Source organism: Neoarius graeffei, chromosome 22 (assembly GCF_027579695.1).
Source record: "Neoarius graeffei isolate fNeoGra1 chromosome 22, fNeoGra1.pri, whole genome shotgun sequence".
Taxonomy (NCBI): domain Eukaryota; kingdom Metazoa; phylum Chordata; class Actinopteri; order Siluriformes; family Ariidae; genus Neoarius; species Neoarius graeffei.
In genome coordinates, this window is record NC_083590.1 from 34,162,998 (window position 1) to 34,182,234 (window position 19,237).

Below are 19,237 nucleotides of genomic sequence, written 5' to 3' on the forward strand. Positions count from 1 at the left end.
CCTCCATTGTGGACGCAGCTGTTTGGAGCTGTGGCCACAAGGTCTCCGGTGCCTGTCGTGGCGGCAATCTCCGAACCCGGTGGTGGACACCAGAAGTAAGGGATGCCGTCAAGCTGAAGGAGTCCTATCGGGCCATGTTAACCTCCAGGACTCCCGAGGCAGCTGACGGGTATCGGCAGGCCAGGCGTGCTGCAGCTCAGGTAGTTGCGGAGGCAAAAACTCGGAACTGGGAGGAGTTCGGGGAGGCCATGGAGAAGGACTATCGGTCAGCCTCGAAGAAATTCTGGCAAACCGTCCGGCGCCTCAGGAGGGGGAAGCAGTACTCTGCCAACACTGTTTACAGTGCGGGTGGGGAGCTGTTGACCTCGACTGGGGACATTGTCGGGCGGTGGAAGGAATACTTTGAGGATCTCCTCAATCCCACAGTCATGTCTTCCACTGAGGAGACTGAGGCTGATGACTTAGAGGTGGACTCGTCCATTACCCAAGCCGAAGTCACTGAGGTGATTTGCAAGCTCCTCGGTGGCAAGGCACCGGGGGTGGATGAGATCCGCCCTGAGTATCTCAAGTCTCTGGATGTTGTGGGGCTGTCTTGGTTGACACGCCTCTGCAACCTCACGTGGCGGTCAGGGACAGTGCCTCTGGAGTGGCAGACTGGGGTGGTGGTCCCTCTTTTTAAGAGAGGGGACCGGAGAGTGTGCCCCAATTATAGGGGAATCACACTTCTCAGCCTCCCGGGGAAGGTTTACTCCAGGGTACTGGAGAGGAGAATTCAGCCAATAGTCGAACCTCGGATCCAGGAGGAACAATGCGGTTTTTGTCCTGGTCGCGGAACACTGGACCAGCTCTATACCCTTCATAGGGTGCTTGAGGGTTCATGGGAGTTTGCCCAACCAGTCCACATGTGCTTTGTGGATCTGGAGAAGGCATTCGACCGTGTCCCCCGTAGTATTCTGTGGGGGGTGCTTCGGGAGTATGGGGTTCGGGGCTCTTTGCTAAGGGCTGTCCGGTCCCTGTACGAACGGAGCAGGAGTCTGGTTCGCATTGCCGGCAGTAAGTCAGACCTGTTCCCAGTGCATGTTGGACTCCGGCAGGGCTGCCCTTTGTCACTGGTTCTGTTCATAATTTTTATGGACAGAATTTCTAGGTGCAGCCAGGGGCCAGAAGGAATCCTGTTTGGGAACCACAGGATTTCATCTCTGCTTTTTGCGGATGATGTTGTCCTGTTGGCTTCTTCAAACCAGGACCTTCAGCATGCACTGGGGCGGTTTGCAGTCGAGTGTGAAGCGGCTGGGATGAGAATCAGCACCTCCAAGTCCGAGGCCATGGTTCTCGACCAGAAAAGGGTGGCTTGCCCTCTCCAGGTTGGTGGAGAAGTTCTGCCTCAAGTGGAGGAGTTTAAGTATCTCGGGATCTTGTTCACGAGTGAGGGAAGGATGGCGCGTGAGATCGACAGGCGGATCGGTGCAGCCTCCGCAGTGATGCGGTCGCTTTACCGGTCCGTCGTGGTGAAGAAGGAGCTGAGCCAAAAGGCGAAGCTCTCAATTTACCGGTCGATCTACGTTCCGACTCTCACCTAATGGTCATGAGCTTTGGGTAATGACCGAAAGGACAAGATCGCGGATACAAGCGGCCGAAATGAGTTTCCTTCACAGGGTGGCTGGGCGCTCCCTTAGGGTGAGAAGCACAGTCACTCGGGAGGAGCTCGGAGTAGAGCCGCTGCTGCTCCACATCGAGAGGAATCAGCTGAGGTGGCTCGGGCATCTTTTTTGGATGCCTCCTGGACGCCTCCCTGGGGAGGTGTTCCAGGCATGTCCCCCCAGGAGGAGGCCCCGGGGAAGACCCAGGACACGCTGGAGGGACTATGTCTCTCGGCTGGCCTGGGAACGCCTCGGTGTTCTTCCCGAGGAGCTGGCCGAGGTGTCTGGGGAAAGGGAAGTTTGGGCTTCCCTGCTTAGACTGCTGCCTCCGCGACCCGGTCCCGGATAAAGTGGAAGAAGACGAGACGAAATTGTGATCCTATTGTAGCTGGAACTAAATATAAAGACGATAGTTATGCATACTATTAATTAACTTTAATGTGAAGATAATTAACAGATAATCCACAGATTTTTAATTTTTTTTTTTTGGTTAAAGATTGTTTGTTTATTTTTAGTCTTTTGTATTTGTAATTATTTGTATCTGTACATGCATGACCCCACCAGCTCTGCTGATCAACTTATCGTGTTTAAATAAAGTCGTTCATTATGAGTTGGAAAATGATCCATCCGTTGAGTTCCCCGACATCTCAAACTACCTGGTGCTGCAGACATCGTTCTACACGGACACATAAAGAAAACCTGGAAGAGCATGGAGGAGAACAACTTTTTATATGTGGCTGGGTTAAAGATCTGGGGATCCGGACACTACAAGATAAATCCTGTATCGTTTTTGCCCAGGTAAGGAGGAGTTTCTGGACTTTTGTATGCGTCTTTGCGATGGTTGCGAGGACGCTAGAAGTTTTAGTATCGGGTGTAAACAAACCACAGCTGTTCGATTCTCAATCCTCCCTGCTCTTCTCTTCCAGCAGGCATCACAGATCCATAGAATTTACCCACAAACGTATTTATTTATTCAGCCCACTGTGCGTGCATGCGGAGGCTAAATGCAAAGGAGGAACGTGACTACAATAAAGATTTGTTCTTCTTAATTTACCCACAAATGTATTTATTCCACTTGAAGGGTGCACGTCAGCCCAGCTACCAGATTTGGGACACGACGACATCCTGAACTATTTAGTGTTTGGCTTCAAACTTGGAAAAAAAAAAGTCATGGCCCACTAGATGGCGCTTCATGGTTGGGAAACACTGATCTATATAATGCATCCATATAAACACACAGTTCCAGTGTATTTGAATTTAAACTTTTAGAAATATAATACTTGTGTATAATTTAAATCTCTGCTCTGTGTACAACTGCAGGTGGTTGATGTAACATGGCGCTACTCCTGTAAGCATCAGGATGTTCTTTCTAGACGTACACAGGTTCAGGAAACATGGCTGCTACACACCATCAATGGACTTAATGCTGTGGTAAGTTAAGTCATGCCCTGCCAGATTCAAGCATTAGGTACGATAGATTTTTTTTCCCCTTTACAAGATAAATTTATAGCATTTAGATAGGTTCAGTATTAAAATGATTCCTGCTCGTGTTCATGAAGCTCCGACCCCAGGTGGCCCATAGAATAAAGTGTGTATAAAAAGAATGACAGGAGGCGCATCCAAATACAAACGCACTTTCTGGACTTTAAAGGCCCGGTTCCCCAATAGTGATAATTATAACTATGACTACAACGATAACTATAAATAAATGGGTCCCCTGCAGTTTGTGGTTCGAGAAACATCTTGGGGAACACAAGTTCGCTGGTTCGATTCCCTGGACCAGCAGGAATGGCTGAAGTGTCCTTGAGCAAGGCACCTAACCCCCCACCCCGCTCCCCAGGCAGCTCTGGATAGAAGAAGAAACCTTATACCCTGTCCACGCTAGGGATTTTGTACCGATACGATACTACTTTCGTACCGCAACACCTGTCCACACTAGCAACTATACTGGTACTGTAGCGGTATAACTGTATCAGTACGAAACCCACAAATGTATGGGTTTCGTACTGGTACAGTATCGGTACTGTAGCGCTTCGCTGTAGTGTGGACAGATGAAGTGGTTCTGTATCGATACAAATATAATGCGCAAAGTCACACACCTCAATCGATGTCTTCGCTGAATAAAATAGTGAAGAACGGAGATTCGTTTGTTTCTTTCTCAACTGCCTTGCGCGTTTTATACAATTCGACTGAATAAATGACCACCAGAAATACGGACTGTACATTGACAACAAAAAGCACACACACGTTGTTTCATCCGGCATATTCTCGGAAGGAAGTTACTCGGTAACCACGGAAACATTTCGCGCACGTGCATTTCAACTACCGTGAAAGAAAACCGCAAACATTTCTCACTAGTGTGGACAGATGCACTAAACTGTACTGGTATACTTTGTATCGATACAGTTATGCCACTATTGTACCGGTATATATGTGAACACAGCATTAGTCACATGCACAGTGAGATTCATCCGCTGCATTTAACCCATCTGAAGCAGTGAACACACTACAACACCCTGGGAGCAGTTAGGGGTTAGGTACACTACCGTTCAAAAGTTTGGGGTCACTTTGAAATGTCCTTATTTTTGAAAGAAAAGCACTGTTCTTTTCAATGAAGATCACTTTAAACTAATCAGAAATCCACTCTATACATTGCTAATGTGGTAAATGACTCTTCTAGCTGCAAATGTCTGGTTTTTGGTGCAATATCTCCATAGGTGTATAGAGGCCCATTTCCAGCAACTCTCACTCCAGTGTTCTAATGGTACAATGTGTTTGCTCATTGCCTCAGAAGGCTAATGGATGATTAGAAAACCCTTGTACAATCATGTTAGCACAGCTGAAAACAGTTGAGCTCTTTAGAGAAGCTATAAAACTGACCTTCCTTTGAGCAGATTGAGTTTCTGGAGCATCACATTTGTGGGGTCGATTAAATGCTCAAAATGGCCAGAAAAATGTCTTGACGATATTTTCTATTCATTTTACAACTTATGGTGGTAAATAAAAGTGCGACTTTTCATGGAAAACACAAAATTGTCTGGGTGACCCCAAACTTTTGAATGGTAGTGTACCTTGCTCAAGAGCACTTCAGCCCAAGGCTGCCCCAATGTTAACCGAACTGCATGCCTTTGGACTGTGGGGGAAACCGGAGCACCCGGAGGAAACCCATACAGACACGGGGAGAACAGATCCCGCTGGTCAAATGTTACTCTGCTACAAGTGAAAGTTGTCCAGTCAAAGGTGCCCTTCCACCAAAAACATTTAATACTGGCTCTTTTTGAAATACCATAGTTCACGCCGAGTTGCATATGCATGCTGCATGTGAAAATGTAATTCTACTCCCATTCCCTGTATTAGCTTATGAAAGAAAATAGTCGGAAAAACGAGCGGATCTGAAAAAGCCCTACGAACTTGCGTCACTTCGAAAATTAGTATTCATGGCCTCGCCCACCTTGGCTTGCGACCGCCCACGGGAAGAAAGTTCGGATTTAAGCGCGAGGAGAGATAGCAGAGCCCATCTCGTCAGTAGCTAAATTAGAGGACCTAACAGCAAGTTGAAAATATGTCTGAACAAGTTCGTGCCTGTGTTATTTGTGGCAGTAATACATCAATGTTGCATTTCTTGCCCAAGATAGAAGAGATTAAGAAGAAATGGTTGGAATTTATCTTTGGAACACCACCTGCGAAGTATAATGCAATGTTAGTACTGTGTTCTGATCATTTCAACCACAGTGACTTTTCAAACTTCGGTGCCTTCAGTAGTGGTTATCCGTGGTTGGTAGAAGAGAGCAACTGGACTTGCTTGAAGATTCTTGAAAACGTTTCGCCTCTCACCCTAAAGGCATCCTCAGTTCTGTCTGACTAATAGGGAGTATCAGGTATTTATCCTCTCATGGATCATCATAGAATCCGAATCAGAATTTTGATGGCTGCATTGTAGGTGGCTGATAGATGTCATAGACACCCACCTCTGTTCAGTGATGGTTGTTCCAGGTTGACAAAAAAGAACGATCCACTCTGGCTAAGATGTCTGCCAGTTTTCTGGAAGTCCTCTCATACTCCCGCACTGGTCAAAGGGATCTCATCCCAAAGTGCGTAGAAACATGTCTGTGAAGATTCTCAGTCATCCAGGTACATAGTAATCTGTGGTTGGTAGAAGAGAGCGACTGGACTTGCTTGAAGATTCTTGAAAACGTTTCACTTCTCATCCGAAAGGCTTCCTCAGTTCTGTCTTACCCCTTTTCCACCAAATCAGTTCCAGGGCTGGTTCGGGGTCGGCGCTGGTGCTGGTTCACAACTCGTTCAACTTGCGAGCCAGCTGAGAACCAGTTTGCTTTTCCATAGCTCGCGGTGCTAAGGGGAGCCACGTCAGTTACGTCGCTGTATACGTCAGTTACGTCACGTTTGCATAAACCTTGGCGCGAATATCGAAACAAAAACAACATGGAGGCAGCAGCAACAACAATAATAATGGATGACTTTGTGTTTGTACAGCTGCTGCTTCTCGTCGCTTAAAAATGGCGACCTTTCGCGGTCTTATTGTTGTTGGTCTTAACAACTCCGCCCCCCTGCTGACGTAAGCGGTTCTTTCCTCTGGCCCAGCAAAGAGCTGGTGCTAGCCTGGAACCGGTTTTTCTTAGCCTGGGAAATCCCATGCTGCTTTGCACAATCATTCCGATCTGAAAAGACAGCATGGAAACTATGGTCTAAAGGCTCGCCTGAGTTAGGGAGCCAATCAGAGAGTGGGGAGGGGTGGAAAGACGGTGACGTGTACTACTTGACAAACGGAAGCTTGTAGTTTATTTGGGACTGTTTACGGATCACATTTAACATGGCGGCGAGCGATACGAACCAAACTAACCAAACCAGCTTCTCTCATATTTGTCTTGCACAAACGGCAGTAATCGTTCGGTGCCATTGTTTTCCTATTTTTGTTTTGCCTTCTCTTTCTCTTTCCTTCTCTTCTTCGCCTCTTCGTCTTCCTAACTACGTCACCGTTGTACAACTGCCATGATTGGCCATGGGCTACGTATACGCCAAACGATAGACATTCGCAACGTCCAATAAACGGCCGTTGACAATCATAAACCACACCTCCCCTACGAGAAATTCAATAGGCGGATTCCAGACCATATTTCACTTGTGATACGGTCTGGTGTTAACCAGACTAGGTTTTTCTGGCCCCAGAGCCAGTTCTTTGTCAGTGGAAACAGAAAACCTGGTTCCAAACTAAGCACTGGCCCCGAACCAGCCCTGGAACTGCTTTGGTGGAAAAGGGGCATCTAATCTTCACAGCTATGTTTCTACGCACTTTGGAATGAGATCCCTTCGACTGGTGTGGGAGTATGAGAGGACTTCCAGAAAACTGGCAGACATCTTAGCCAGAGAGGATCGTTCCTTTTTTTTTTTTTTTTTTTTTTTTTTTTTTGTCAACCTGGAACGACCATCACTGAACAGAGGTGGGTGTCTAAGACATCTTTTATCAGCCACCTACAATGCAGCCATCAGCATTCTGATTCGGATTCTATGATGATCCATGAGAGGATAAATACCTGATACTCCCTATTAGTCAGACAGAACTGAGGAAGCCTTTCGGACGAGAGGCGAAACGTCTTCAAGAATCTTCAAGCAAGTCCAGTTGCTCTCTTCTACCAACCACAGATTACTATGTACCTGGATGACCTGAGAATCTTCAGACATGTTCAGTAGTGGTTTTGCTTCGAGGTTGTTTTTAATACCTGGATCTGTACCGTCAAGACGATCGACCACCAGCTCACAAGCTGTAAGTAAAACATGAACTTTTTGTTCGAAGGTTTTTGTTACAAAATAGCATGTTCATATTCTCCACGTTAGCATGGATGACATGGTCACAAGCTAGGCAGGGATGAGAGTTTTCCGCTTTTCGGCGGATTTCCGCTTTTTCTGAGTAAAAAAACGACATTTTTATATTATGTCAAATCCGTTGAGAATTTTTTTTATTAATTTCGGGGGGTTGGGGTATGTTCCTTCATGCTGTTCAAACTTTATTAACTCCAACGAAGTCACCATCTTTAGTCTCGTTTAAATCTCGTTGAATGTGATGTAAAATTTGTGTTCTCTACATTGTTATTGGTCAAAACATCGACGTCGAAACCATAATAGCCAATCAAAACAGTTTTTACAAAGACACCCACATCCACTTGTTCTGACCCACTGGAGGTAGCGTCACAGTGCTGTTCGCCAATCAGGGGTAACACGTTTACATGGCCATGAATATTAATGAGTAAGAGCTAAAATCCTGTCCTTCTCCCGCCACCCACTCCTCCACCAAACTAGAACAGCCTGAAACAGGAGAACCACAGCATTTTTTTTTCACCAAAACCGGCTCACAGGACATTCATTCATACTAGAGACCACCGCACAATTAATGAAAAAAACGACGCAATGAGACCTTTAAGTTAAAGTACTGAAGTACTCGCTTTTAAAAATACTTAAGTATTAAAAGTACATTTTCTGTCAACGCATCGTTGTATTATTGCCACAACGCTTACAAAACCTAATGCCTCTGAAACATAGGTCGCGTTAACCGACAATGGTCCGTCATTGACGGATTTTTTTTTTTAGCTATGACGGAAAAATCTGAAGGCCGTCGGTCATTTTGACGGATGTTTACCGTTACCATTACCAATAACAATAATAGCCTAATAATAACAATAATAAAACATAATGAAACACACAATTGAAATGATTGGCAAGTTGCGGCAGAGTTTTCTTACATACAGTATACATAGTCTTCACTGCCGTCACTTTCAATCTGAGCCGACGTTGCGGCAGTCTTGATGTTGAGTGCATAGGCTACTCATGTATACACTGTAACCACTGCGCAAGGCTGTTCCCCCCCATCACGCTCCTGACCGCACTCTGACTTCTAACCACTAGCACAGTGAGATGGATTAATGTTTCCCTTCTCTGCAGAAGACACGTCATTTTTGCTATTAAAAAAAAGAGATGCATTGGGTTGTTTGTGTCGTTTCCCTGCCTGTACAGTAGCGCTCATTTAGGCTAGTTGTTTTCTTGTTTTTAAAATGAAACAAATGTCGATTTATTGTATTCTTCCCCAGCAAGCTTAGGAAGCTTAGGAACATCACTGCTCGAAATCTGCTAAACTATCATTTTAATGAGAGCACGGGTAGACAAACTAACATTTAAACATAACTTCGTTTTATTTAAGACCTTCCATGTCAGGTTCCAGGCTCCGCGGGGTGCAGCTGCACCATTGGTGCAGAAAGACCGCATGCTGCAGGATCTCCTCCCTATGAAGAGAGTACTAGCAGGGTCGGGAAATCCAACTTTCAGAGGCTCTTGCCGGCTTCTGATCACTTCCCTGGGAGAAATGTTTCCCGACTTCAGAACTTTGGCTGAAGTGGCGCTGGTTATTTCAGTCTCCAGTGTCGCAGCAGAGCGCGGGTTCAGCCTTCAGAATAAAATTAAAACATCAATGAGAAGTCGTCTGTCCGAGGCAAAGACGCAAAATTTAATGACAACTGCCTCAGCAGCAGTCTCCATTGACGACTTTGATTATGCACAAGCGAGCTCCCAATTTAAATCCATGCGGGCCAGAAGGAAGGTTTGAGCTCACGCAAACAGGTCAAATTAGATCGTCACTTAAATCGTTGTAGTGGACTGTTCATATTTTAACTGCAATTGTCTTGCTACGTTGTAAAATAATTGTTCATATGCCCGTTAAGGCACAACAGCCGCAATGTTTTTTAGCGGAGGGAAAATGGGTTCACAAGTGACCGAACGTCAGAATCTCTGTTCATCTTTTTGCATCATAAATACATAAATAAATGATTAAATAATACAAGCTTGTTCTGTGAATTAATTTTTAAATGAGAGTCCATGAAAACACAAGTTATTAAATATATAGCATTTATAGCCTATATACATTTTCATTTAAAAGTTAAAATAAAATGACCGATAATAATGGACAATGACGGAATTTTTACGACCCTGTCCGTCAAAATGACGGACAATGAAAGTCTAACGTAACCACTGCTCTGAAACAACCGACTGGATTTTCTGACTAGTTTGTAGAACCTGTAGAGCTGAAGCTCCACCTGACATGCTAGCAAAGATTATGCTAAAGTTAACGTTATTCATGTTAGCGTGACTCCGTTTTTACATGCTAACTAATGCCGCTTTTCCACTACAAACGCGGCTGAGTCGGGCTGTGCCGTGCTGAGTTGGGCTGAGTGGAGCTGAGCGGGGCTGTTGGAGTTGCATTTCGACTACAACTGCGCTGAACCGTGCTGGCTGGAAGTGGGTGGACACATTGGGTGGAGTTAGCGAAAGTGGGTGGACGTCACGTGCTGTCGTTAAGCAGCGCAAACAGTGACATCAGTGATCTTTTAAGCGGTAGTCTCACGACCCGGATAGTAAACAATAAACATGGAGGACATGGAGTCGTTAGTGTTGCTGGTCTTGGTGCTGTGGCTTGTTGTCACCGACAACGCCAACAGATACTGGCAAGAGCGTATAGATGAGGCGAGGCGCATAAGGCTTCATAAATTCTCGTAATTCGTAATTCTTCTTCTTCCGGGTTTGCGGTGTTCACAGATCCCAGCGTGCTTGCGGGGCGTGTGTGGGCATGTGAGGACACTCCTCCTCACCAATCAGTGCACAGGGGAGTGTCTGCTCACGCCCCTAGCCTCACTCAGCTCGGTTTGGCTCGCTTCAGCCCTACTCCAAAACGGTGCGAGTTTTAGGGGCTAAGCAGGGCTGAAGCGAGCCGAGTTGTGCTGTTCTTTGGTAGTCGAAACGCGAGCCGTGTCGGGCTGAAGTGAGCTGAAAAAGGGTATTGGAAAAGGGCCACAAGTGTCCAAGTTAACTAGCTATGTGTAAACGTTAGCCATGGACAAGGCGACGGCAACTTGGTGGGCAAATCCATAGAAAGTCATGTGACTAACCAGACTGCATAGCTATTGCAACGTTATTGCTAGCTCTAAAAGCACAGACAACTTCACTGCAAGCTTTCTCTTGGAATAAAACGTTTATCTCCCTCAATATGCTTCCATCGGTCGGACGGCGAGTTTTTGAAGGCTGTGACGTGGCAAACAAAATGAATCTTTCATCCTTTCTGAAAACTGAAACGTGGATTCATGGGCCATGAGTGCGTGCATTCTCCAGAAAAATAATAATTGGGAAATAATTGAACTTGATTTTATAGTCTATAGACTAGGGTGCATCAGTTGCCCTCACTTTCATAAAATCTGATGCGTTTTTGTTTGGGTGTTCCTTTTCACCAATAAAGACATCCTGTAAAATGTTTTGACCATATTCAAAAGTCTAATGGTGGCACCATGAGGTTCATTTTTTGCCAAAAAACGCTTATTTTATGTTTTCGAGTAAGGTTTGAATCACAATGTTGGACTCCATTTATTGATTTCTTGTGAGCCAGAGATCATGTTAAGAACCTCTGCAAGGGATTGAGAAGCATTAATGTGATTCATAATACATTTTGTATTGTTTAAAAGTAGTTGAACAATGATTCAATGAACAGCTAAAACTCAAACTGTGCTTGATGATATATTTAGAATATGTACTAAAAATGTGGATCTAAGATATTTGGTATACTCTATAAGGTGCCATAATGTTTCATGAAAAGTGATCGAAATTTTGTCATAAAAGTCATAAAATAGCAGCTTTTTCCATAACTTTGAGCTCCTGGTGCCACCATTAAACTTTTGAATTTTGTCAAAATATTTCACCCAGTGTGTTTTCTTACCAAAAGGAACATAAAAACAAAAATGCATCATGATCGGAGGAACTTTTTTCCATTTTTGGGGCCAACTGATGCACCCTACTATAGACGTGATGTGACCCTAGTGATTACTGATAGACTGTCTCGGTGTCACCTGCGAAAAAACCAATCACGTTTTAGAGAAGAAAAGAAAAAAACATCCACTTTCAAAGCTGCTTCATAGTAACGAGTAACTTGATAGAAATGCAGTGCACTGCAAAAAATGGCTTTTCAAAAATAAGAAATAAAAGATTAAAACAAAGCATATTTGCTTGAATCAGGTGAAAAAAATCTGCCAATAGAACTAGTCAAATTTGACTTGGTAAGATTTCTTAAAGTAAGATGAAAAATCTAACCTGTTTTTAGATGAAATAATTCCAAAATAAGATTGGGGAACTTATTATGCGAGATCTGATTAACTCAAAATAATCCAAATAGTTCTTATAACAAGATCGTATTTCTTACATTTAGCCATTCAAGTCATTTTTATTTATTTCATTTTAAGGGTATTTCACTTAAATTCATGACAAAGTCTTAGCAGTAAAAACTGAATTTAAGATAAATATACTAATATTAGGATTGTTAAATTCTACAACTAAGCATTGCTAGCTTAAAAGATTCTCCTTTTGTGACCTGTAATTAGTAAAATACTCTAGATATGAGACCAGAGACTATCTCGAATCAAGTTGACGACACGTGTAGCATTGCAACAAGTTTATTTTTTTTCCCATTTCAACATTCAAACATTAAAACATCTCTTAAGATTCCACTTCCCCAGGACCTCAGGCACCAAAAAAAAAAAAAGTCTACGCATTTTGACTTACAGTGCTTACACAACGCCAAAGCAACAGTGCATTTTGGGGGCACTGACTATTCATGTGTACGAGGGGTTTACAAGATCAGGCACAAAAACAAACAAAAACCCACTGAACTTAACTCACAGCGTTCCAAAAAGCCCTCACTAAAACGCCCTCCACTCACTCATAGGCTTTTTGAAGGCACTTGTCTGGTCTAGAGTCTGTACAGCATCTAGAAGGAGCTCACTCTGAATGACTGAGAAAACAGTCGCAGGAAACTTAGGATCTGTAAGGTGGAGTTGAATTGTAATGAAAGATTCAAAGATTTCAGTAAAGTTCATTTATTCCCAAAACAAGCATACTTTTTTTTTTTTTCTTGAAACAAGATGAACCGCATTTGACAAATGTCCAAAATGTACTTACTTGTTTTAAAAAAAAACTTGTTTTATTTTCAAAGGTGCTCCAAATAAGACTTTTTCAAGACATTTTGTCTATACAAGATTTTCAAGATGGACTGTCTAAAAACTAGCCTTTCTAGCTAAATGAGGTTTTGCTTGTTGGGCAATTATGTCTTATAATAGGGGTGGCTAGATGTTTTGACTTGAAAATAGACAAATAAACTTCCTAAGATTTTTATTTTTTGCAATGTGGAGTGAAAAGTGCGATATTTGTCTTTCAAATGTAGTGAAGTTAGTCATAAGTTGCCAAAAAAAATAACTCAAGTAAAGTACAGATACTCAAAGTGTACTTAAGTACAGTACTCAAGTAAACGTACTTCGTTACCATCCACCTCTGGGGTGGTGAGAGTAACTCTACTTTTGCATCGGGTCACATCGCGCCACCGTTAGAATGGTGATTTTGTTTTCTTGTATCAGCACATGCCATTGTTTTATTCCTTGAACAACAAATCTGAATTTGGTCTGGACTGTGTGCACAGAGGCAGCAGCCACTGAGCGCTGAGAGGAAGCGGGAGCTGCTGGAGAGGTTGTTAGTAGAGCTGGTGGAGTTCATTTCTCCTAAGAGCCCAAAGCCGGGAGAGATGGGAGGCCGGATATCAGGGTCTCTCGCCTGGAGGGCTGCTCGTGGAGAGACCGGTGGTGGTGCTGCTGCTTCCGAAGGGGTGAGAGATGCTCTTTTATAAAGAAAAGACATACAAAAGTTCAAAAGTTTGGGGTCACTTTGAAATGTCCTTATTTTTGAAAGAAAAGCACTGTTCTTTTCAATGAAGATCACTTAAAACTAATCAGAAATACACTCTATACATTGCTAATGTGCTAAATGACTATTCTAGCTAAATTCTACTAAGGCCAAGTTTACATTAGACCGTATCTGTCTCGTTTTCTTCACGGATGCATTGTCCGTTCACATTAAAACGCCGGGAAACGGGAATCCGCCAGGGTCCACGTATTCAACCCAGTTCGTGTCTGGTCTGGTGCTGTGTAAACATTGAGGATGCGCTGTGCTGAGCTCTAGCTGATGTCGTCATTGGACAACGTCACTGTGACATCCACCTTCCTGATTCGCTGGCATTGGTCATGTGACGCGACTGCTGAAAAACGGCGCGGACTTCCGCCTTGTATCACCTTTCATTAGAGAGTATAAAAGTATGAAAATACTGCAAATACTGATGCAAATACTGCCCATTGTGTAGTTATGATTGTCTTTAGGCTTGCCATCCTTCCACTTGCAAGTGTTAAGTGACGTGCATGCCCGATATGCACTGGGATCACACACACAGCGGCTCAGTCCCGAATCACTGCTCGTGCACTTCACTTGCGCGCTCTGTGAGCTGCACAGGGCCGGAGTGCGCACCCTCCAGAGGGCACTCGCTGTTCAGGGCGGAGTGATTTGGAGCGCAGGATGCCTGCGGAGCCGAGCCGCTGAGGAGAAATTTACACATTACACATTTACACATTTCAACTTGCGTGCCGTCTAATTAGTCATGTGATTAGCGTATCCGTGTATTGGCGTTGCTGTGTGCACGCGAATCGTGTATTGGCGTTGCTGTGTGCACGCTAATCGTTTTTAAAAACGTTAATCTGATGATCCGCTGATACGGTCTAATGTAAACCCCACCTAAATGTCTGGTTTTTGGTGCAATATCTCCATAGGTGTATAGAGGCCCATTTCCAGCAACTCTCACTCCAGTGTTCTAATGGTACAATGTGTTTGCTCATTGCCTCAGAAGGCTAATGGATGATTAGAAAACCCTTGTACAATCATGTTAGCACAGCTGAAAACAGTTGAGCTCTTTAGAGAAGCTATAAAACTGACCTTCCTTTGAGCAGATTGAGTTTCTGGAGCATCACATTTGTGGGGTCGATTAAATGCTTAAAATGGCCAGAAAAATGCAGGGGTGATAGCGTTCCGGCGCCGCGCCGGATTTCCGGCGTACCGTGGCTGGGGAAAAAAAAAATCTAGTTCGCCCATTGTCCTGTGTCATTCTGAGATGTGCAGATAGACAGTAAAGGGAATGGGCGAACTAGATTTTTTTTTTTTTTTTTTTCCCCCCAGCCACGGTACGCCGGAAATCCGGCGCGGCGCCGGAACGCTATCACCCCTGAAAATGTCTTGACTATATTTTCTATTCATTTTGCAACTTATGGTGGTAAATAAAAGTGTGACTTTTCATGGAAAACACAAAATTGTCTGGGTGACCTCAAACTTTTGACCGGTAGTGTAGAGTTTGTCGATTCCTAAGTATCCTGTAGACAACCAGTGTAAGCTGATGCGCTTCCTATTGTGATGTCGTCTTTTTCCGTATTTGTTGATTAATTTCCAGAAAGCCACGGAGTTTGTGTTTATCCCCACCGAGTCAGAGAAGTGTTCAAAGACTTTCCACCTACAATACAACGTGGTCAAAGACTGTTACTGTCGAGTGCACAACAACCAAGAGAAGATTCTGGGCTGGGAGAAGGGCGTGTGGAAGAATGAGTGTGTGTTCAGGAATGAAGAACATGACTGGCAAATGGTTAGAGCGAATCTGGAGCTTTTAATAATCTACAGTTACTTATTCGTCATGAAATTTGCCTGCATATGAATTATTCTTTCTTATATTCAGTCCCTCACGGTTTGTGTGGTTTTTTTGGTTTTTAGGTGTACCTCGCTCGAACAGAGGGCTCTTCCTTAGGCAGGCTGTGTTGGAGGATTGTGTGCGCTCCTGTGGGGATGACAATTAAATCAGTCTCGGTCAGAGCCGTCAGTCAAACCTTCCACTCTGGTGCTGTCCGCTGGAGATTACGCTCTTCACAATCCACCGTCGAGTTTCCTGGAGGTAAAAAAAAAAATCCTACTGGAGAGATCATTCAGTACTAGAATTGAGCCGTGATCAGACAGTTAAGTCATTGTAGATATGAATAGTTCATTCAACTATTGGTATTCCAGGTAATAATACAGATATGCTTGATGGAAGGGTAAGGAATAAAACGTGATGGGGTTGGCTGTTTTATAGGAAAATAATCAACAACAGGGTGGTGTGATACATCCTACTACATGACCTTGATTGTTTTTCTAAAACAGCATGTTGCAAAGTCTTTTTTTTTTTTCCCCTCTTTTTGTGTTCTACTTTTCGGAATTTACCAATGATTTGTAATTTTTATGAATTAAACACGATGTTGCATTTTTAGTTACATTAATTGTTGGGACGTCTACGGAAGCCGAGAGAGGCCCTTCATATAATCCTTTTTTTTTTTTTTTTAAATTCACCTTGTTATCCCGAGATAACGACATAATTAATTCAGAATCTCGAGAAAACAACACAACTAATTCGAGATCTCGAGAAAACAAAACCGTTATTTTGAGATCTCGAGTAAACAAAACAATTATTTCGAGATCTCGAGTAAACAGCTGAGAAATGGTTCATTCAGGTGCGCCAAGAGACTTGTGATATGCTGACTTTGGGGCTATTTCTCATTCTGTATAGACGCAACTTTGGTCATTAGAATGTCTGGAATAATCGATCACCTAATAAGGCAATACTTTGATCAGGGGTTGACACAGGGAGAGATTGCATTAAGTCTTTTAATAAGGGATAATTTCAAAATTAGTCCGCGCCACCTCCGCAGAAGACTGGCCCGGCTTCGTCTCTACCGACGGAGATACAGTGATCCAGCTGAGATCATGAAATAATTGTTTTGTTTTCTCGAGATCTCGAAATAACGGTTTTGTTTTCTCGAGATCTCTAATTAGTTGTGTTGTTTTCTCGAGATCCTGAATTAATTATGTCGTTATCTCGGGATAACAAGGTGAATTAAAAAAAAGATTATATGAAGGGCCTCTCGCGGCTTCCGTAAACGTGCATAAAACAAGGTAGGTTTTTTTTTTCCTTCAATCGAGAAGTTAAGATCGGAGAGACGCTGCAAAACACAAGCTCCCATGAAGGACTGATCCATGGTGGAAAAATTACCGACTGATACAAAACACTGGAGAGTCCTTCCATAATGACACAGAATATTATGAGAAGCCATGGCCGAATGGTTAGAGAAGCAGCTTTCAAACCAAAAGGTCACTGGTTTGATTCCCTGGACCAGCAGGAATGGCTGAAATGTCCTTGAGTGAGGTACTTAACCCCCAACCGCTCCCTAGTCTTGTTGCCCTGGATAAGAGCGTCTGCTAAATGCTTGTAATGTAACATAATATATTAATAACGAGACTGATGGCGTAGCTCACTCTGGCCCCATCTAGTCCAGAAGGAACGATCTAAAGTGGGCCACCTTGTGCAATCAATGTTGCAAGCTACAGTGGCATGCAAAAGTTTGGGCACCCTTGCTGAAAATGTCTGTTACTGTGAATAGTTAAGTGAGCAGAAGATGAACTGATCACCAAAAGGCATAAAGGTAAAGACGAGACATTTCTTTTCAGCGTTTTCTGCAAGTATTATTTTTTTGTACAATTGGAGAATGAAAAAAGAAAAGGAACACCATGCGAAAGTTTGGGCACCCCAATACATTTGAGTTCTCAGGTAACTTTTACCAAGGTTCCAGACCTTAATTAGCTTATTGAGCTGTGGCTTGTTCACATTCTTCGTTAGGAAAGGTCAGATGATGCAGATTTCAAAGCTGTATAAATTCTCCGACTCCTCAAACTTGTCCCTAAAATCAACAGCCATGGGCTCCTCTAAGCAACTCCCTCACATTCTGAATAATACAATAACTGATGCTCACAAAGCAGGAGAAGGCTACAAGAACGTAGCAAAGTGTTTTCAGGTAGCTGTTTCCTCAGATCGTAATGTTATTAAGAAATGGCAGTTAACAGAAACAGTGGCGATCAAGGGAGGTCTGGAAGATGAAGAAAACTTTCTGAAAGAACTGCTCGTTGGATTGCTAGAAAGGCAAATAAAACCCCCTGTTTGACTGCAAAAGACCTTCAGAAAGATTGAGCAGACGCTGGAGTGGTGGTGCACTGTTCTACTATGCAGCGACACCTGAACAAATATGACCTTCATGGAAGAGTCATCAGAAGAAAACCGTTCCTGCGTCCTAGCCACAAAATTCAGCGTCTGAAGTTTACAAATGAACATCTAAATAAGCCTGATGCATTTTGGAAACAAGTCCTGTGGACTGATGAAATCAAAATAGAACTTTTTGGCCACAATGTGCAAAGGTATGTTTGGAGAAAAAAGGGTGCCAAATTCCAGGAAAAGAACACCTCTCCAACTCTGAAGCATGGGTGTGGATCGATCATGCTTTGGGGTTGTGTTGTGGCACAGGGCACATTTCATTGGTCGAGGGAAGCATGGATTCGAATAAATACCAGCAAATTCCGGAAGCGAACGTCACACCATCTGTAAAAAAGTTGAAGTTAAAAAGAGGATGGGTCCTACAATAAGACGATAATCCAAAACACACCTCAAAATCTACAATGGAATACCTCAAAAGGCACAAGCTGAAGGTTTTGCCCTGGCCCTCACAGTCCCCTGACCTAAACATCATTTGAAAATCTGTGGATAGATCTCAAAAGAGCAGTGCATGCAAGACAGCCCAAGAAACTTGTAGAACTGGAAGCCTTTTGCAAGGACGGATGTGTGAAAATCCCCCAGGTAAGAACTGAAAGATTATTAACTGGCTACAAAAAGTGTTTACAAGCTGTGATACTTGTCAAAGGTGGTGTTACCAGGTATGAACCATGCAGGGTGCCCAAACTTTTGCTTTGGGCCCTTTTCCTTTAATTTTGAAAATGTAATAGATGAAAATAAAAAAAAATAAAAAACTGTTTTTGCTTAAAATATAAAGGGAACGAGTCATCTTTAACTTTATGCCTTTTGGAGATCATTTAATCTTCAACTTGCTTAACTGTTCACAGTAATGGCAATTTTGACCAGGGGTGCCCAAACTTTTGCATACCACTGTATATACACTATATACAAGCTATATACACCCTAGGAATACCGACCTATTTGCCAGAAAGAATCTAAAATGGCGAGGAATTGACCGAGAAGCGATTTTATTTTTCTTTTTGAACTGGTCATTAAGGTTTAATTAGTCCATAACTTCATTATCCCCGTTAGCCGAAAGGCCCGAAGGGAGATTGTTGTGGCGATATCCGTCCATCCATCCGTCCGTCCGTCCATCAGAGGAAAGGGGACTCGCCTTCTGAAATCAACTCCTCTCTCAATTTTTGGAGGAATTTCACGAAACTTGGCAGGAATCTTTGTTATATGTTGGTAATACGCATATTGCAATTTCATTAAATTCGGTCACGTTTAACCAGAGTTACAGCCTTTGATTAACAAAATTATACTTTGACAATTTCATGAAGGTGTGCTTGCCTTCTGAAATCAACTCCTCTCACAATTTTTGGACGAATTTCCCCAAACTTGGCAAAAGGCTTTGTTTATATGACAGTTACACGCATACTGAAATTTCGTTCAATTTGGGCAAATTTTACCAGAGTTATGCCCTTGATCATTAATAAACTTGTACTTGGGCAATTTCATCCAGGTGTGCTTGCTTTCTGGAATCGAATTCCCTCAATTTTTATCCCCCGCTGGCCCAAAGGGGGATTATGTCGTGGCGATTTCT

At 43.3% G+C, this 19,237-nt stretch overlaps 1 protein-coding gene across 1 annotated transcript in view; it reads left to right on the top strand.

The window, feature by feature from the left end:
* Positions 1–19,237, top strand: part of ngly1 (N-glycanase 1) — a 60,778-nt gene that overhangs the window by 38,140 nt on the left and 3,401 nt on the right. Inside the window, exons 8-11 of the mRNA XM_060904757.1 lie at positions 2,961–3,071; positions 13,156–13,338; positions 15,001–15,189; positions 15,315–15,492. Of these exons, the coding sequence (XP_060760740.1) occupies positions 2,961–3,071; positions 13,156–13,338; positions 15,001–15,189; positions 15,315–15,492 (661 nt within the window). The remainder of the gene's footprint in view (positions 1–2,960; positions 3,072–13,155; positions 13,339–15,000; positions 15,190–15,314; positions 15,493–19,237) is intronic.